The 20144-nt window shown below is 56.7% G+C and overlaps 3 protein-coding genes across 4 annotated transcripts in view; 2 read left to right on the forward strand and 1 right to left on the reverse strand.

Annotated features, from left to right (window-relative positions):
• GDPGP1 (GDP-D-glucose phosphorylase 1) overlaps window positions 1–20144 on the forward strand; it is a 198690-nt gene that overhangs the window by 89103 nt on the left and 89443 nt on the right. The window lies entirely within an intron of this gene.
• UNC45A (unc-45 myosin chaperone A) lies at window positions 420–14920 on the reverse strand. The gene is given in 21 exon segments (XM_052659901.1): window positions 420–1011; window positions 1184–1339; window positions 1444–1561; window positions 2875–2990; window positions 3191–3304; window positions 3715–3781; window positions 3971–4098; window positions 4588–4728; window positions 5103–5244; window positions 5480–5574; window positions 6779–7079; window positions 8054–8225; window positions 9290–9460; window positions 9718–9886; window positions 11024–11191; window positions 11815–11907; window positions 13861–14036; window positions 14295–14331; window positions 14519–14680; window positions 14869–14895; window positions 14897–14920. Coding segments are annotated over 21 exon segments (2835 nt in total). The 3' UTR covers window positions 420–753.
• On the forward strand, window positions 18446–20050 carry HDDC3 (HD domain containing 3). Of its 2 annotated transcripts, none has more exons than XM_052659912.1 (4): window positions 18446–18574; window positions 18893–18948; window positions 19056–19358; window positions 19594–20050. In XM_052659912.1, the coding sequence occupies exons 1-4, from the start codon at window positions 18463–18465 to the stop codon at window positions 19645–19647; spliced, it is 525 nt and encodes a 174-aa protein (XP_052515872.1). In that variant the 5' UTR covers window positions 18446–18462; the 3' UTR covers window positions 19648–20050. The 2 variants fall into 2 exon arrangements, with proteins under 2 accessions (XP_052515872.1, XP_052515871.1); XM_052659911.1 differs by having other exon boundaries at window positions 19056–19296.

Here is a 20144-nt window from a genome sequence, read left to right on the forward strand (position 1 = left end):
AAGAGTTGGGCAAGACTGAGCGACTGAACTGAATGCATTTATATCCATGTAACTAAATACTGATTTGCTCCCCAATGTTTACCCTTTGACCTTCTAACAGGGATGAGCAACTCAGCGGACCTGGGGTGGGAATCCATTTGATCCCTTCCCTAAAGGTGGCTGTGTTGCTGTAAAGCTACCCACACTACTCAATCATGCCCAGCACCTGCTCCATACTCTGGCCCACTGCCAGCCATCCCTGCTTGCTGACAGAGCACCTACTTGAGTACCACATACTTTTATTTTTTTGGCCACACTGGCACATGGGACCTTAGTTCTCTGACCAGGGATCGAACCTGCAGCCCCTGCGTTGGAAACACAAAGTCTTAACCACTGGACAACAATGAAACCCCTCCACAAGCTTTTATTAGAGGATCAGAAGTGGTCCTGCTAGCAGGTTCGGGTGATGCTCATAGCTGGTGAGGCTGCTTGCTGTGTCCTTCCCAAAGCCAGGAACCCACAGGCTGAATTAGGACATGCTGTCCTCATTCCCAGCTGTCCTAGTAGTACAGGAGAAAGTGCCCTGCTGCGTGTGGCCGGAGGCCAGAGGCCGTGCTGGGAGTGCAGGGCTGTGAATATGCTCCCTGACTCAGAACAGAGGACATCAAAGGGCAGCTGTGGAGCAGAGGCCAGGTGTTTGCATCCCAGCCCCCACCAGCCAGTCTGTCCTTGCTCCTTGTGCTGCGATGGGTAGCGTGTGCGAGAGGCAGGCCCTCACTTTCCGTCCTGGCTGGGTTTGATAAGCCCATATTCCATTGCTTTCCCCAGACAAGCTGTGGCTGCCCTGGTGACTGGGCTCTCCTTGTCCTTGGCCAGCACCGACAGGATCTCCAGCACCTCGCTCTCCATCAGGGTGCTGGCGATCTCCCTCGAGGCCTCCACCATGTTCAGCACCACCACAGCACCCCGGTGCTGCAACTCCTGGCTGGGGCTCAGAAGCAGAGCCTGCAGGATCTCCAGCCAGTGTGTGGTCTGCAGGAAACAGGGCAGTGTGACCACGGAGCAGCAGGGTACCCCAGCGCAGCAGGGAACCCGGCAGCGAACACCACCTGCACACCCTGGGGCTGCCTCCCACCAACCGACCGCCAGCAGGCTGGGGGATCCTGGCCCACCTCCCCCGGCTCCACCAAGAAGAGGCACTGACCACTTGGGGGATGCGGCTGCAGAGCGAGGGCCGCATGGAGGTGAGCATAGCCAGGCCCCCGGCGGCTGCCCGCCGCAGCAGCTCGTCTTCCTCGCCACTGTACAGCACCAGCAGCTTCAGTCGGTCGTTGCCCGTGGCTTCAAAGAGGTCCTGCACCTGCGGCCAGAAGCGGGGAGGGACCAAGTCAGATGGGGCAGAGCCCAGCTGGGCCGGGTACTCCTGCATGCCTGCCTGGCGTGACCGCCTGGACCAGCCCTCACCTCTTTGCTCATGGCCAAGTTACACATGCACTCCGTGGCCGCCCGGCGGAGCATTTCGTGCTCCTCAAACATGTAGCCCTCGATCATGGGCACGGCCTTCTCCTTCAGGATCTTCTGCCTGCGGGGCCGAGGGCGGAAGCATCGGCATCGCCAGAGTGTTAGCATCTGTCACTCCCCGCCCCATTTCCCCACACGTACAACAAGCCTTGGGCCAAGGATCTCCCTGGGCAATATGCAGAGACCGCCCTGCGCAGGTTTGAAGCCACCAGGCAGTGGTTTCCAGCCTTCTAACCCGGCCAAGGAGACAGCATGCGGGACCTTGGAAAACGCTCTCAACTAGGAGTTAGGAGACCTGGGGGTGATGATGGCGATGCTAACATCTAACATCTGAGCACTCACCCTGACCAAGCACTTGGACGATCTTACTTAATCCTCACCACAGGGATTTCCCTGGCAGTCCAGTGGCCAAGACTCCATGCTCCCAATGCAGGAGGTCCAGGCTCCATCCCTGGTCAGGGAACTGGATCTCACATGCCACAACTTAAGATCCTGCATGCTGCAACTATGACCTGGTGCAGCCAAATAATAAATGTTTTTTAAAAAATCCTCACCAAAGCCCTATGGTAAAGGTGCTCGTGTGATTATCACTCCTGTTTTGCAGAAGAGGAGACCAAGACTGAGACGTCTCACCGTCAGTGGCGTAGCTGATACCTACTGCTTGGACACACTGCTAGGAGTCAGGCATCTAGGTAGTCAACGCTTTTACCTGTATTTTCTCATTTAATCCTCACTGCTACTCCGCGCGATAGGCATACGACCATTCCATTTCACAGAGGGGGAAACTAAGGCACAGAGAGGTTAAGTTACTTGAGAGGTTACACACTAATAACCAGTGAAGCCAGGATTTGAAAGCAGGTGGTCTGACTCCAGGGCCTGCACTCTTACGGCCTAGGTACTTGCCCTCTCGCAGAACACTGTACAAGTCATGCCTCTCGGCCTGTCTGGCAAATAAGTAGCTGAGGAGTGCTCTCCAAACTGTAAAGTGCTGGACTTCCCTGGTGGTCCAGTGGATAAGAATCTGCCTGCCATGTCGGGGACGTGGGTTCGATCCCTGGTCCGGGAAGATCCCACATGCGGAGAAGCAACTATAAGCCCATGTGCCACAACTACTGAAGCCTGTGCCGGGGCTCCTAAAGCCTGTGCTCTGCCACAAAAGCAGCTAACACAAAGAGAAGCCCGGCACAGCATGAGGAGTGGCCCTCGCTGACCACAACTACAGAAAGCCAGTGTGCAGCAACTCAGGCCCAGCACATCCAAAAACAAAATAAGTAAATGAATAACAATAACAACCAAAAAAACTGTACAGAGCTTTCCTGGGAATGGTCTAAACCACGGTGCCCTGCCCAGGTCCCGCAGCCCCGCGGACCTCACCGGAGCCTCTCGCTGATCCCCGCCAGGTTCGTTAGAGCCATGAGCGCCTCAAAGTTCTGCAGGCCGGAGCAGTTGAGGTGCAACAGGGAGACGAGGGGGCGGACCACCTCGTAGATCTACGATACACACCCACGCATCAGGGCTACCTGCCCCGGCTCTCCCGACCCCACTGGCCCTGCAGATGGGAGTCCAGCCCCCGAAAGGTCTCCCTCCCCACCCCGGGGCCCCGCGGAGGAGCCACAGCCCGAGTCAAAGGCCAGGAGGGCCCACCGAGGGGGTGGAGGACAGGCTGGGGCTGGGGCAGGAAGACACGCACCCGCTCGCCGGGAAAGGTCATCTCTGGGTTGGAGGTGATGGTGAGCTTGGCGAGAGCCTGGGCTGCCTTCGTCTGCCCCACGTCGGTGCCTTCCAGGGCCAGCGGGAGCAGAGCCTGTGGGATGGGCCCATCAGCACCCAGGGTGCAGCCAGGACCGTGAGGCCAAAGGCCCTGACTGTGCTGCCCTCGCCACTCCCGTCTCTCTTCCCGGGCTTGACCACGTGCCCACTCACACCCTCTCACCTCCTAGGCCTCCCAGCAAGCTACCCAGATGCTTCTGGAAACACTTATTAAGGGCTAGACGTGGACTGTGCCAGGCATGGGGCCGTGAAGGTCAATGACACAGGAGCCCTCAGACCCTTGTAGGCACAAAGTCCAGGGCCCTTCAGCATCACTCACGCGTCAGGAAGACATTCCTGCTGGCAGCTACTGACACTTCTGTCCCCATCCAACACCCACCTCTGCTGTGGCAGCCACTGAGTCATGTTTAATGGCCTATCCTGAAGGAGTCTGAACCAGCTTACCTTGCCCCCTCCCTGAGCAACCACAGTGCCGCGGTCCTCAACCTCTTCCACCAAAGCCAGGAAGACCCTGTGGGGAGAGTGCCGGGCTAGGCGGGCGGGCCGGGCTCTGGCGGGCAGACCTTCCACTCCCGGGTGCAGCAAAGGCAGACTGCCAGGTGGGTGGCCCCTCTTGCTCCAGGAGCCCACTGCACCAGCAATGGCTCACTCTGTAGTTTCATCAGCAGCGGGGAGGCTGACGGGCAGGGGCCAGGCTCACCTGGAGAGCAGCTCCCTGCAGGAACTGGTCAGCACAGGGCTCTCGGTCTTCACCATGCAAGTCATGGCCGACACCACGCCGGCCGCCAGCAGCTTCTTCACCCGAGCTCGCACGAAACTCGGCTTGTCCTGGGGAAGGAGGCAGCTGAGTAGAGGAACCTCAGCCAATCAGGCAGGGCAAAGGGCAACGCTTCTAACGACTCATGTTGATGGACATGGCAACAAAGGGAAAGAGGACTTCCAGGGCGGTCTGGTGGTTGAGAAGCCACCTGCCGGTGCAGGGCACACAGGTTCAATCCCTGGTCTGGGAAGATCCCACGTGCTGCAGGAAACTAAGCCCGCGCGCCGCAACTACCGAGCCCGAGCTCTGGAGCCGGTGCTCTGCAACGAGAGAAGCCACCGCAGCGAGAAGCCTGCACACGGCAACTCGAGAGTAGCCCCTGCTCGCCGCAGCTAGAGAAAAGCCCGGGCAGCGACAAAGACCCGGTACTGCCAAAAGTAAATACATAAATTAAGTTAAAAAAAGACTAAAAGAGAAGGAAACCCACTTAAACAGAAGGTGCATCTGCTGTGGATACCTCGGGTCAACAGGCCCCCATGACGCTGGGGTCCCCTCACCTTGGGGTGCTGCTCGGGCACGTGCTGCTTGGCATACTTGGCCAGCTCCACCATCTTGGGGTCCGGCTCCTCGTAGTCATAGCTGTTGGTGCAATTCACCAGCGCCGAGGCCACTGCGAAGAGCACCGACCTCTCCTCGGACTGCCGGGGGGGTGCAGAGGGGCCATCAGCAGCCAGCCCGGGGGCAGAGCAGGACTGGGGTCAGCGCTGCCCAGGCTCCCAGTTCTACCGTTGGCTGGGCCCCCTGGGCACCCTAGGATGAATCCGGGCACCTCCCAGGCCCCAGGATGGCCCCTGCCTTTGAGAGCTCATGCACTTGACCTCCCTGACTCCTCCTAAGAGAGCATCCTTTCTGACACCACTGGCGCAGGTCAGAACACCCAGGCCACACAGGGCAGTTACTCGGGCTACCAGCCCTGTGTCACAAACGCCGCTGGCCACAACCTGCCAAGAAAGCCCTTCGGGCTCTAATCCTAGTCAGCGTCCCTGGACCACTGCAGGAACCCAGGGGCTACCTTGCTGAGCTGGAACAGAGCCTTCAGAGCAGCTGCATCCTCCACAAACTCCTCCTTCACGTCAGCATCGAAGGTGAGGTAGGCCAGGCCCTCCACTGCCCAGCGCCGTGTGCCCACGTCCATCTGGTCATTGCACAGCCACCTGGGGGCGTGCAGGGCACTGATGACTACCAGAATGGGCAGGGGGGTGGCGGGGGGCTGTAGGAAGGGCGCCCCAGGACCCAGGGGGGAAAAGCCAGTGGCTGGGGCATCCCCACCACATACGGAAGCAGTTCATGTGAAGGGTCTGCCTGGGGAAGAGAGGGCAGTGAGGATTCCCCTCTTCTCTTGAGGTCTGGCCAGCAGGCAGAGAGCCACGGCCATGCTAAACCACTCACTTTCGACACTGCTTGGCCAGCTTGAGAGTGGAGCCTTCGGCAAACTGCTTCATGCTAAAGTCGGTCCCTCCGGCTGAGCCGAGCTTACAGAGCCCCTGCAAGAGAGGATGAGAACCAGCTGTTGGCCAAGGGACAGAGGCAGGGCAGGGCTCCCTGCCAGCTCTCTGCCAGGCTCCCTGGGGGCCAGGCACACCCCCACCAGGCTACCAGCTGAGCTGTGCTAAGCTGCTTCAGTCGTGTCTGACCCTTTGCGACACTATGGACTGCAGCCCGCCAGGCTCCTCCATCCATGGGATTCTCCAAGCAAGAATACTGGACTGGGTTGCCACGCTCTCCTCCAGGGGATCTTCCCAACCCAGGGACTGAACCCACGTATCTTACGTCTCCTGCACTGGCAGGTGGATTCTTTACCACTAGTGTCACCTGGGAAGCCCACAAAACCAGCTGCTAGTGTGGCCGTGTGATAGCATCTGGGAGAGACTGACATGCTGACCACATGCTGGCCTGGCCTCCACCCCCCCCCGCCCGACGTGCACCAGACTCGCTCTGTCCCTTCCCACCTCACGCCAAGGGAGCCCTTGACGGGGAGACCTAAGATACGTGTGGGGAGAAGACAGGCACCTCAGCCAAGGCCAGGACCCCCATGGGAGGGAGAAACCCAGGACAAGGTGCCCCGAAGAGGAGGACCGGCTTCCTCCAGGGGCAGGGCTGCACAGGCACACAGGGGTCAGGTGTTCCCTAGACCACCGGCTCTGGGGGCTGCCTGGCAGCCCAGCCTGTTCACACAGCCCCCGGGCCTGCCTGGCCTAGTGTGTCCTCCAACTCCTCCCAGAGCCGCTCCTACCGCCCACAGTGGGCAGCCTGGGCAGCCCTGCATTCTTAGGGATACTCTCTGTCCAAGCCTCACCTCCTCCTCCTCCTCCCCAGGAGGAGCCAGGGCCCTGCTCCGACCTTGACAAGGCCCTGAAAGTGAAAGTTGCTAAGTCATGCCCAACTCTTTGCGACTCCATGGACTGTAGCCTGCCAGGCTCCTCTGTCCATGGGATTCTCCAAGCAAGAATACTGGAGTGGGTTGCCATTCCCTTCTCCATGGGACCTTCTCAACCCAGGGATAGAACCCAGATCTCCCACATTGCAGGCAGATTTTTTACTGTCTTGAGCGACCAGGGAGGCCCTTCAACAAGGCCCTGCACATCCCCCATTTTCACCAAGCGTGTGCTGAGGCTGCACTCTGAGACGGGCCAGCTGGGGCCCCCTGTCTGGCTGCCTGCTGGCTCAGCCCAGGCCTGCCCATCTCACCACCAGTGCCCGGATGCGGATGCTGTCCTTCTCGCTGCGCTTGTACAGGTCTTTCAGCAGCGAGACGCCGTTGGCTGTGATGAACGAGGCCCGCTTGGCCTTGCCGGCTGCATGGATCAGGGCCTCCACAGCCACCAGCTGCTCCTCCTCCTGCTCCGAGGCGCACAGGGCAATCACGCTCTCCATGACGCCGTTCAGCTCCAGGGCCTGGTTGCCAGCATCACATGGGCCCTGCAGGAGGCAGGACACTGTCTGGATGGCCCGCAGCTTCCCGGCCAGCCCGTGGCCCTCAAACCAGCTCCTGCGGGATACAGGGTGGCAGCTATCACATCATAGTCACCACAGAGAGACTGCCCTTCCCTCCGCCTCCTCCACTGGCCAGGCATCTACAGGATGTAGGCAACAACAGCAAGAAAAGCTGCCAGCGGGAAGACCAGGACACCAACCCTCTGGACAGCAGCCACCGGGGTTCTTCATCCGGGCTCTCATTCGAGCCCCACCCCCAGCCCCGATGACCTGCCATCTAACGCAGGTCGCTGTCACTCACGCCACCCTGTCTGCACCCTGTGGTCACTGAGGTCCGAACTTGGGCCACTCACTCCATGACTTGTCGTCCATCAGTCTGCTCCTAGCTGTGAGCCCTTAAGGGTGAGGACTGTGAAGCAGCACCGGTGTGTCAAGATGGACACACAGCATGTGCTCGGTGCACACTACGTGCTGGGGGACACCAGCTGCACTAAGACAGCTTGAGCTTGTGCGTATTCAGTCGTGTCCAACTCTTTGTGACCCCATGGACTGTATCCCGCCAGGCTCCGCTGTGCATGGGATTCTCCAGACAAGAATACTGGAGTGGGCTGCCATCCCCTATTCCAGGAGATCTGCCCGACCCAGGGATTGAAGCCGTGTCTCTTTCATCTCTTGCACTGGCAGGCAGATTCTTTAGCTATGAGCCAGCTGCACTGGATGAGAACTGACATAAGAAAGAATATCCTTGGGGACCTCCCTGGCGGTCCAGTAATTAAGACTGTGCTTCCACAGCAGGGGGAATGGGTTTGAGCCCTGGTCGGGGAACAGATCTGATATGCTAAGCAGTGTATAAATAAGAAGGAATGTCCCTGCAGAGAGACTCTGAAACAACAAGTGGCCCTTGGGACCATTCTGACTCTCACAAGTCCTCCCCAAGGCCATTTCTCTGATGGGAAACCTTTCACTGCTGTCTCTCCCCAAAGAGTCAGCACTCTCGAGGGAGCCCTGGCTACAGGAGGGCTCCCTTACTTGATGTAGTTTTCACATAGTCGGTGGAAATTCTCCCTCTCGGCATCACACTTCAGGTCATCGAAGAGCTTGCTAAGCAGAATGGAGGCGCTCATGCGGCTGTTTGCTGTCACTGTGAGCTCCCCAGGAGGGTCTTGCACAGAGCCCCCCACCTCCAGGATCTTCTTCAGACCTGAAAAGACACCCTATTCAGACAGCAGAACACGAGCTCCAACTCCGATGGGCAAAGGGAAGAGGTGTCCGCTCGCACGATCTCACAGAGTACAGGCAGGCTCATAGAACTGGGCTGGCGGACCCGCTGTCTACGGGGGGGCAGGTCTGGGGTCAGCAAAGGACCTTAGAACTTAAGGCCTGTGGGCTGGCCCTGCCTGTGGAGCCGGATGCTCTGGAGCACAGAGGTTCCTAACAGCTGAAAAACTGCAGGGAAAATAACCTCCTGCCTCATAGGATCATTGGGATAACAAGAAAAGATGAGTTCCCAACAGGCGTGCTCACGCTGGGACTCTGCCAACCTTTCCTTGTATTTTTTTTCGGGGAAAGGAGAAGTGTGAACTTCTATATTAAATCGTAAGATTTTCCCCGTGTACAGAAGTAACACACACTCAATGAAAAGAACTTGACACAGAAAGCTGACCCAGCCTCCATTAACCTGCTCACGGGCCTGCCCGACGTGTGGGCGAGTGCACATGCACGCAGCTGAAGCGCCCAATGCTGCCGAAGGGCACAGCACGGGGCACGTGCGCTTCAGCACAGACACACATGCTGGGTGCAGTCGCTCCCAGGGTCGCGCAGGCCCAGCCATCTGAGCAACATGCCACACACATGCTTGGTCTATTTATTTACTACCTCTAAGTGTATGGCCAATAACTGTTAGTCGCTCAGTCATGTCCAACTCTTAGGGACCCAACGACTGTAGCCCACCAGGCTCCTCCGTGCATGGGATTCTCCAGGCAAGAATACTGGAGTGGGTTGCCATTCCCTTCTCCAGGGGGTCTTCCCAACCCAGAGACTGAACCATGTCTCCTGCATTGGCAAGAGGATTCTTCACCATCTGAGCCACCAGGGAAGCCCTATTTACCATATTTCTATTTCTTTACTTATTTATATGCTGTGCCACATGGAATCTTCGTTCCCCAAACACAGATTAAACCCAGGCCCTCGGCAGTGAAAGCACAGAGTCCTAACCATGGGACTGCCAGGGAAGTATCTTTCTCTTTTTCAAATTCTGTCACCTACCTTGGTCGATAACCCAGAGGGTAAGGCTGTTGTTGGGGTCCTTGGGAGACTTCCGGGGCACCACTTTAATCAGGAGGGTCAGGGCATTGTCTCGACCTTGGCCCGAGACCCCCACCTCCGTCAGGAGCTCCAGGAGGTTGCTGATGAGGACCTTCAGCTCCCGGGCGGGATCTGGCAACAGGAAGACATTCACTGGCTCTACAGTGGCCCAGCCCCATCCGACCCTGAACTTCCCTGGTAGGGCGAGGGGACCTGCAGCTGGGCGCTAGTTTCTAGCCTATCCCAGAGGCGCCCCAGGTCCTCAGAACCTAGAGTGAGATACCATCAACAAGCCTTTCTCCTGAACAAACTGCAGGTGCAGCCAGCTTGGCTGCTCCCCACAAAGACATCAACACCCAAAGGACACAGACTGGCTTCCAGTGACTCACCCACGATGATGGCGCCTTCTTTGCCGCGGAAGCCCTTCTTGACACCTTCCTTGAGGGCATCGAACATAACCTGCAGCAGGTGGCAGGCAGCCAGGGACACGGCCTGGTTTTCCACGCCCAGCATGGAGACCACCCGCCGGGTTCCCAGCACGCTCAGGGTGGCCACTGTCTGGTGGGGGGAGAGAGGCAGACAGAGCTTCCAGCTGGCAAAGGGCACCTTCAGTGATCCCTAACTGGGGGTCGCAGAGGGTGCCCAGAGGGGAGAAAACATGAGTGGAAAGAGCAGCTCCCTGGGAAGGCAAAGTGGGTCTGCCTAAGGGCGAGACCTGGGTGATACCTGGATTCTCTTGTTGGAAGGGCTTCCTAAAGAAAACACTCCAGAGACTTCCCTGGCAGTCCAGTGGTTAAGACTCTGAGTTTCCACTGCAAGGGGTATCGGTTCAATCCCTGGTCGGGAAACTAAGATCCCAAAGGGATCCCAGGAAGGCTGCAGGAGGTGGGCAGAATTCACGTGCTTTTACCAGTTTTAGTTCTGGGAGACCCAGAAACAGAGCCTGATCTTGGCCTGACTAGTTTTCACAGAATGTTTCACATTTCCACCCCTGATTTAGGAACTGTGGGCCTCTAAAATCTATTGAGGGTCAAGTCCTTGTTCCCCGAGTCCAGCTTGTGCAGGCGAGAGCCAGAGGAGGGACTTGGTGACATCGGCCTGGGACAGGGCTGTGCTGGCTGAACCGTGTGTGCGGAACACCCACAGTCTCCACGGAGAACCATCTCAGGGCCTGCCCTGCACATCTGGTCACTGACTCGATGGTGAAGATGCCGTGGGTCACATGACCCACCACGTCACTCACTGTAAGCACCCCGTCCAAGCAAAATGCCAGCCTGGTGGCGAGGGAAGGACAGGTGCCCCGTTCTTTGCAAGCAGCGTGATTTTACCACATGGACAAGGAGGGCATCAGTGACCAGGCACCTCTGAGAAGAGCCGAGGGCGACACTTGTGAGGCTTCTGACACACGTGCTCAGGGTGTCCTCGGGCTGCTTACACTCTTTCCTGGCCTCACTTTGTCCCAAATCATGCTGGTCTTTTTGTCATTTTAATGTTGCCTCTCTTGTTACGTATCTTCCTATATCTTGCCTTGTAAATTGAGAGCTATGGGACTTCCCTGGGAGTCCAGTGGTTAAGACTCTGTGGTTCCAATGCAGGGGCAGAGCTTCAATCCTTGGTCAGGGAACTAAGATCCCACGTGAGTGGATGGACAGACAGACTGACAGAGACAGTAGCGAGACCCTCCACCACACCCACCCGTGACTGGTGTTCAGAGCAAATGCCGACTAGGGTGCGCAGGGCTGCCAGCATCAGGTCGGGCTCTCCCGTGTCCAGCAGGCGCTGCAAGAGCTGAACCCCGTTGCTCCGGAAGATCTTCTCGGCCCCAGCATCCTCCCGGGCCAGCACCACCAGGTTCTGAGACGCCTGCGTCAAAGGAAGCGCAATGAGACGCGAACACGGCACGGAGAGAAAAGACCACCTGAGCCTCACTGCTCCCCCTGAGCACGGGGCCCTTGGCCATGAACTTCAACTCTCTGAGCATCAGCTTCCCCCTCTGCAGGCAGAGGGAAGAGCTCGCTCTGGGAGTTGATGGTTAGCATAAACGGAGTCTTACTGCTACTGCTGCTAAGTCACTTCAGCCGTGTCCGACTCTGTGTGACCCCACAGACGGCAGCCCACCAGGCTCCCCCGTCCCTAGGATTCTCCAGGCAAGAATACTGGAGTGGGTTGCCATTTCCTTCTCCAATGCATGAAAGTGAAGTCCCTGGCAAAGCCTGAAGGGCAGAGTCTGTGACTCAGACGCCTCTGTGCACCTGGCTCCTGGCACGAGACCTGAGCACCAGGAGGTGCTCCAGGAACACTGGCTCCCTCTCCGTGGCCCACACTGAGGCCCCAGGCCCTCTGAGCCCCCACTCATGCTCTGTGAGCCCAGCAGCACCACCTAAGGGGCGATGTGCCAGCAGGGGCTCCTGGGCCAACATCATACACACACAGGGAGGGCTGGGCAGCACTAGGGGAGTTCCGCCCCCACTCGCCCAGGTCTTTACCTTTTGCTTTTTCTCGGTGCCTTTTTCTTGTGGGTCCAGTAGTATCTGAAACATCTGCTCCACTTTGGCATCCGTTGAGGACATGTATCTCACCTACGACAAACCAGCAAAGCATGGGAGGAATCGCCTCTTGGCCCAGACAACACATTTCCTCTTTGTTCTCTCCAGCTCCTCCCCAGGCCTGGCTCCTGACTCCAGAGGGCACAGCACAGATGTCTGGGCCCAGGTCTCGCACCCAGCTACCTTGGGCAGGAAGAGACTCGCCTGGCAGCTTCTCCCAAACTTCCCTAGGCTATTTTCTCCTCTGAGCTGTTTCCTCCTTGGGCAGCAGGGAGTGGTGCCGATGCTGAAGGCCGTGCCATTCAGCACGTCCTGTTAGCCACAAGAAAACCCACTCCCAGGGGGCCATGCATTGTATGGCGGTCCAGGTGCACGGCCCATGGCACTGAATGGGCATTTATACCTCCTGCAAGGGAGCCAGCAGGTCATGATGGAGTTGCTGGTACTCTGTTTAGGTCAAGGATTCTCTTTTTGATGGAGTTTTAAAATAATCTGATGACCAACCTCATCCTAGGCCTTTTCCTTCCCTGGGGTTCTGGGCGTGGACAGCACACATGCCTAACACATGTGTGCCCACTGCCCCTCCTGCATCCATGGTCGACAACACTGATCCATCCCCTTCCAGGCCCAGGCGACCTGCCTCCTAACCCTTCTCAACACAGAGCTCGAGGCAGCCCCTGCAGATCAAACAGAGCTGACGCTGAGAGGAAAATAATTTGCTTTCCCAGGTCTCAATCTTTTGATAAGGTGTCTGCCATCATATTACTTGCTTCCACTGGGTCAGCATATTAACACCCAATTGTCAGGCTAATTCCAACTTGAAAGTAGTTAATGATGCTCTTTAGGTTCTCTTCTCAATTTTTAAATATGTGAATCATAAAAACATCGTCTCTTTATTTTAAAAAATGAACAGATGAAGCAAAATCTCTTTTGAAAAGCCCCTGCAAGCCCATTCCTTTCCCTAGCAGTCACACTGTTATCATTGTGATGTCTCTCTTTTAAAAGATTTTCCTTTGTAATGATATACCCAAGTGTATCCATGGAAAAAAACATGGTATTATTTTGGGTGCATATATGGGGGATTGTTTTAACATAGATGATATCACACTGTCAACTTTCCAAATCCTTACATGACGATCTTCCTATTCTCAACAACTACACATAGGTATCTGTAATAAGGATGTAACTCAATCTGTTTAGCCATTCCCCTATTGCTGGGCATTTTGGCAAGTTCCAATTTCTCATTAGTACGAACAAGGCTGAAACAAACATACACACACCTGCTTGCATACATGGACAAGGCTTCTCTAGAGAAGATAGCAAAAAGTAAACATACTGAATCACAGTATATGCTCAAATTTAAGAGATGTGCTAAAGGACTCCCAAAGGAGCTGTACCAATTTACACCCCCCAGAAGCAGTCATGAAAAAGCCCACGATCCCCCCAACCTCACCCTATAACTGTCTGTCTCCCTCGTTCTAGCAATGTGTACAAACTTTAAATGTCTGCCACACGGGGCTTCCCCGGTGGTGAGTGGTTAAGAATCTGCCTCCCAATGCAGGGGACATGGATTCAATCCCTAGTCAGGGAACTAGGATCTCACATGCAGAGTGGCAATTAAGCCCAGGTACTACAACTACTGAGCCCACCCACTCTGGAGCCCACACACCACTAGAGAGAAGCCCATACAATGCATCAACAATCCTGCGCGCGGTAACTCAGACCCAAAGCAGCCAAAAATAAACATACATTTTTTTTTTAATGTTAAAAAACGTTTGCCAAACAGACCACTGAAAAGAACTGCACCTTGCTGTTCTTTCAATGTGCTTTTTCGTGACCACTGACAAGGTTGCGCATCCTTCTATAAGGTCATTTGCCATCAGTATCCCCTCTTCAGAGATCTGTGATTATACCTTTGCTCCAGATCCACTTCCCAGTGCCCCTCTACCACTGGTCAATGCCTCGCTCTCCCAGTTACTCACGTACCTTCTCCTGAATCTGGCCCGCGATGTTCCGCAGGGCCTCCTGGAAAACTTTGTTCTTGGGCTCCAGGCTCACACATCTCTGCAGATCGAGGACGGCCTGGTCAAGGCGGCCCAGTTTCTCTAGGGCTTGGCTCCTCCGGTAAAGTGCTTTGACGTCCCCGCCGTCCTTTTCGATGGCTGAGCACAAACAGGAGCTCTGTCAGCACCCAAGAGGCCACCATCTCCAGGCAAGAGCAGTAGGGAAAGATCTCGAGGGCTAGAGGAAGGTGGGGGTACGGATGTGGGGCTCAGTATTTCAGCCTCAGAAAAGGGGATGCCCAGGGAAGTGGGGGAGAAGAAGGCACATGTGTTTTAGGGGTGAGAGGAGAAGGAAAAAGTGAGGGCTGCCCACCCCAGAAGCCCCACGGCTCCACCCAAGGGCCCTCATTCTCCTACCTTTGGTTGCCTCTGTTTCTGCTTTCTCGTACTCTTCCTGAAACAGAAAAAACAGGGCTTGAGTTGCTGGTCATCTCCTTTTTCGGGCAAAACTGGGCAACAGGGTTGTTCTCGAGTCAACCTAAAGGCCCATAGGCCATGTGACAAGTGTAGGGGCCGGAGCACCGGCGGGGTGGGCAAAACAGGCCCGGGCAGGCGAGGGGAAGAGCAGCCGGCTCCCTCACCAGCTTGAGGTGGCAGGCGGCCCGGTTCCGATGCAGAATGGCCTGGTCCTGAGGCGTTGCGCCCAGACCCAGGGCTTGCGTGTAGGCCGTCAAGGCACCTTCGTAGTCCCCACATTTGAACAGCTCGTTGCCATCCTTCCGCAGCTGTTCCACTGAGCTGGCCTGTGGAGGGAACGGGGCAAAAGTCGCAAGTGAGCTCGGGGTGAGCCGAGGAGCTACTGCGGGAGGACGCTGAGGGTGGTGGGCGAGTCCCATGGAGGGCCAAATTGAGAGGGAGGAGGCAGCCTGGGAATCGTCCGAGCAGGTGAGAAGTGGAGATAGCCCAGGGGGATGGGTAAATGGGTACGCACCCCGGGGCCGGCCGACTGGGGCTTGGGGGGTCCCTGGGCCACTCACAGTCATCGTGCCACAGACGTCCCCGGCGCGCGCAGGCGCAGTCTCTGGAGTAGGGTGAGTCGAGGCTCGGGAATCCGCCGCCGGCTGCCCCGCCCCAGTCTTGCGTCAGAGGCGGGGGCGGGGAACGGGCGGGGCCAAGGAGAGAGCGCGCCAGGCGCGGGGCGGTGCTCGGCCCGGGTCCGCAGGCGCAAAGAAGCCCCGGACGCGCTTAGTCTGTTCCCGCCGAGACCTGCAGGGGGCGCGCGGTGGAGGACCTAGAGGGACGCCGGTCGCTGCTGGGGCTCAGGTCTCGGCATTGGCCCCGGCCCCGGCCCCGGCCCCGAACCCGAACGCGGCAGAAATGCACAAGGTCTGCAGTCATCAGGGCCACGAGCAGCAGGCTGTAAAGGCTCAGCGCTAGGAGCGGGCCCGGACCCCTGTGAGAAATGGGAGGGTATCAGGATGCAGGCCCCAGCCTGCATGTGCGTTACAGAGCCCCCGACAGTCTGGAGAAAGCGACCCAGAAAAGTGCAGAATGTGTAAATACAAACTCAGGGAGCTCACAGGTACCCTGAAGTCATCCACGGACAGATTCAGGATTGAAAACCCCGACGATAATACATGTTTGATCAAACCCCGTCTGCAAGGAGATCCAACCAGTCAATCCTGAAGGATATCTGTCCTGAATATTCACTGGACGGACTGATGCTGAAACTCCCCAATGCTTTGGCCACCTGATGTGAAGAACTGACTCACTGGGAAAGACCCTCATGCTGGGAAAGACTGAAGGCAGGAGAAGAAGGGGACAATAGAGGATGAGATGGTTGGATGGCATCGAGGGACATGAGTTTGAGCAAGCTCGCCTGGTGTGCTGCAGTCCATGGGGTCGCAAAGAGTCGGACACGACTGAGCAACTGAACTGAACTGATAATACATGTACTCCAGATTGCTCCAGATACTCTTTTCAGTATTGACACCCATCCAAACCCACCTACCATACAACACCTACAGTGACTCCCTATTACCGGTTCTCACAGCCCCCTGAACTTTTCCTTCACAGATTGTTTTATAATCATGTAATTAGGTGATTTTATGTTTGAGATCTGTCTGTAAACTACAAGCCTTCCACCCCAGAAATTAGGAACAGAGTCCAAGATACTGGAACACCCTGTCAGCGTTCCAGGACTCTGGGGTTGGAGTTCTCACCTGAAGATGGGAGGAGGCCGAAGGGCAGACAGGTTGACCTGGTTCAAGGCCTCAAATTCAGCCTGACTGCAGCAGAAGCCCCCTGCAGCCTGCAGGTGGCAGCAGTAGGCTTCCTCCGGAGTGTCAGAGAGCCGAGGACAAAAGAAACCCGGGTAGCGATGGCCGTCAGCATCCCAGGTGGTCTGGCACAGGTGGGGGTGGTGGGCCAAAGCTGAAGGGAGGGGCGAGGGGGGCTGGAGACAGGCAGGAGTGATTACCCACATCCCACTCATCCCTTTTGGAGAGTAAAAGGGGCCCACTATTATCAGAAAGGCAGGCTTTCTCTCTCCTTACCAGCTCCCCAGAGTAGTGTATGCCTGCTAAAAGAAGAAGTACCGGAGGGGGTGATGGGCAGAGGAGAGGGCTGTACCTGCGAGGGAGGCCGGCTGAGCACGCATCATCCAGCTGAAGACCAGCAGTAGCCTCACTGACAAGCCTGTCAGCAGAGGGCCTGCCCTCTGGAAGCCCATGAGAGGTCACCTCCACTTCCACCTCAGCCCTGGTCCTAGAAACCCCAACAGCTCTATTTTTAAGCCACAGATGCAGACAGTAAGGAAATAAAAATCAAAGCACCGTTAACACAAACCTGAAGCTTCTCTGTCACAGACCTCTGCTGCTGCTGCTAAGTCACTTCAGTCGTGTCCGACTCTGTGCGACCCCACAGACGACAGACCTCTAACGAGAGATGAAAGTGACTGAGTTTCTATCTTCTGTTGAAAAACATGGGGATTGTGGCTCCACGCTGCCTAAGGTTCTCTGAGCTGAAGGGGAAATGGCTCAGAAGACTGGAGGGCCGAATGAGGAATGAGCCGAGTCGAGCCACTAGCCTGAAGAACAGACACGCATTTAGAACCAGATGTGTTTCTCTCCACCCACTCTTAACTTTCAGGCTGCCACGGAAGCCATGGGAATTCAGCTTGTTCCATTTCAGGCCCCAGAGACCTTGTTTCCAGCGTTTGGGGCTTCCCTCTCTAACTTCTGCATCGTGGCAACCACCAAGACCAGCTGAAAAGCAAGAGCGAGTGCTCTCATTAACTTGTCCCCCGAGTCCTCATCGGCCCCAGCTACCAGCCAAAGTACAAAAGCTGCTAATCAGCTGGAGTAAACTTAGCAATCAGCCAACTCCACTTCACAGGGACAGCTCTTCCGGGGTCTCCCGGTCTCAGCAAACCTTATACTTCATAGGTACTGTCTGCTGAGAGAGGGGATTTCTCCAAAAGACCAGAGGTCACCAGCCCGCAGTGTTGTGTTGCTGTAGTGTCTACGGAGGCCGGACAACAAGGTCACGCTCTCAGAACAACGGTGACAATGCTCATAAGCCCAGGGGCCCCACAGCAGTGCCTGGGGACTGAAGTAGGAGCCCTCATGGCACAAGAAAGACATGCAGGTTTTGTTCCTGGCACCTGAGAGCAAAGAAAACAGTTCCTGAGGAAACAGCACCGCGGCCTGGGAGTCTCTCCGAAACCATCACGGAGGGCTCCCACTGTAAGCTCCAATTTCCAGGTCAGACCTCAGGGGCGGAGAAGGCAATGGCACCCCACTCCTGTACTCTTGCCTGGAAAATCCCATGGACGGAGGAGCCTGGTAGGCTGCAGTCCATGGGGTCGCTAAGAGTCGGACATGACTGAGGGACTTCACTTTCACTTTTCACTTTCATGCATTGGAGAAGGAAATGGCAACCCACTCCAGTGTTCTTGCCTGGAGAATCCCAGGGACGGGGGAGCCTGGTGGGCTGCTGTCTATGGGGTCGCACAGAGTCAGACACGACTGAAGCGACTTCGCAGCAGCAGCAGCAGACCCAAGGGGTGTTCTGGACCCTAGTGTGAGGCTCCTTTGCCCATAGCAACCAGGCCATTCTTGCAGGGAGAACTATTTTTAGAGCACTTTGAGAATGTTCAGAGCATTGGCAGCTTGAAAATTGTCTTTTCATGACGGGAGAGGGTCCTCCCCAGAGAAGTTCTCTCTGGCCCAGAGGCTACATGATTTGCTCTCCCTTCAAGTTACCACAGTCCTCTGCGCCTTCCTGCTCTGGACACAGTGAGGCCACTGTCTTCTTTTCTGTTTTCCTCCTTCTCCCAGGCTGCGGGCTCCCAGAGAGCCAGGCCATATTCTTCATGCACCCTCGGCAAAGCACACTGAACTAGCAGCTGCGAAGCTGTGGGCAGCAGCTTCCTACACCGAAAGCCCACCCATCAGACCCGGAAGAACGCGTCCGCACCAGACTCCACCACCTCCCGGACCTCCGCGGCGCCAGGGGGCGCTGTGGACGCTGGGTCCACGCTCCCCGGGCGCCTAGGACCTAAGGTACCCGCCCCACCTGCGCGATGGGCTCCGAGGTGGCCCAGCTGCTGGAGGCTGCTGACTTCGCGGCCCGCAAGCACCAACGGCAGCGGCGGAAGGACCCCGAAGGGACCCCCTACATCAACCACCCTATCGGTGGGCGCTTCGCCGGGGGAGCCACGGCTGTAGCCTCCAGGGGTTGGGGACCGGGAAGGGAACGCGGAGGGCGTGCAGCTCCTCGGGCACCTAGTCGGTATCTAGCTTTGTGCCAGGCACAGTTCGTGTTGAAGACTCACAGTGACCTGGGGCGGTCGGCATGGCTGTTCTCTGTGTACAGTGGACATCCAAAAAAAAAAAAAGAGTAAAGGACTTGCCGAAGGTCACCCCGCTAGTGAGGGGCAGCCACCTCTGGCTCTGCGAACCCACATCACGTGGCCCTGAACTCCCTCCTGACTTCCTGCTTTGCCCCGTCAGGTGTGGCTCGGATCCTGACCCACGAGGCGGGGATCACTGACATTGTGGTATTACAGGTAACTTTCCTCCTCTGCTAGGAGGCTGGGTTGGGGATCAGGGGCCCCAATCAGCTTCGGGCACCCCTTGGCAGGTGTCCCAGGACTGAGTGGGAGCCTGTCCGCAGGCAGCCCTGCTCCATGACACAGTGGAGGACACAGACACCACCCTGGATGAGGTGGAGCTGCACTTTGGGGACCAAGTGCGGCGCCTGGTGGAGGAGGTGACAGATGACAAGACTCTGCCCAAGCTGGAGAGAAAGCGGCTGCAGGTGGAGCAGGCACCCCAGAGCAGCCCCGGAGCTAAACTGGTGAAGCTGGCAGATAAGCTGTACAATCTGAGGGACCTGAATCGCTGCACCCCAGAGGGTACGCTATCCCCCACCTGCTCTGAGGGGAAAAGGAGAGGTAGCCATCTTCTGAAGGCACAGGTTGGTCAGTTCCCCTGGAATAAAAGCCCAAGTGTTCTTGTTGATTCCCTAGACTAATCTTACTAGACTCCTCTGATCTTTCATACAGTAGAAATACAGAAGCTGGGCCAAAGGGAAGTTTTCAGTACAAATCCATCAGAACTCATAGCCCTGCACCAAGCCCCTCAGGAAGTGGGCAAAATCCAGGGCACTCCTGGACATCAACACGAGCGGTTTTCTGTCCACTTTTATGCAGGATGGTCTGAACACCGAGTCCAGGAATACTTCGAGTGGGCGGCACAGGTGGTGAAGGGGCTCCAGGGAACAAACCGACAGCTGGAAGAGGCTCTAAGGCAGCTGTTTAAGGAGCGGGGGCTGACACTCTGAGTGGTGCTTGGAGCCATTGTTGCCCAGGCCAGAGAAGATGCATACTTCAGCCTTTCCATGCCTCCCAAGCTCCCTCCCTGGTTCGCTCAGCACAGATATTAGAGACCAAATTCACGTGTCTTTTCTGAGTCTGAAGATCTGCCACCTAAGCTGAGCCCCAGATTGTGGGATGATGTGCCCCATCCATTCCTAACGCATTCACTGCCCTGCTTCAGGCCTTGGGTTTGCTTGTTTTGCACGGTGGGATCTCTGGCCCCTCAGGGACTTAGGCTTATCTATAAACGCTGGTCTGAAAGTCATTATGCAAAATAAAACATTTGGATAAAGCTTCGAGTTGCTGCTGCTCCTCCTCCAGCCTCCCCAGTGGGGAACCGATGTGTGTGTGTCGGGAGGAGATATCTGCCCTTCAGTAGGGCAGGG

This window comes from Budorcas taxicolor, chromosome 21 (genome assembly GCF_023091745.1).
Source record: "Budorcas taxicolor isolate Tak-1 chromosome 21, Takin1.1, whole genome shotgun sequence".
Lineage (NCBI taxonomy): Eukaryota > Metazoa > Chordata > Mammalia > Artiodactyla > Bovidae > Budorcas > Budorcas taxicolor.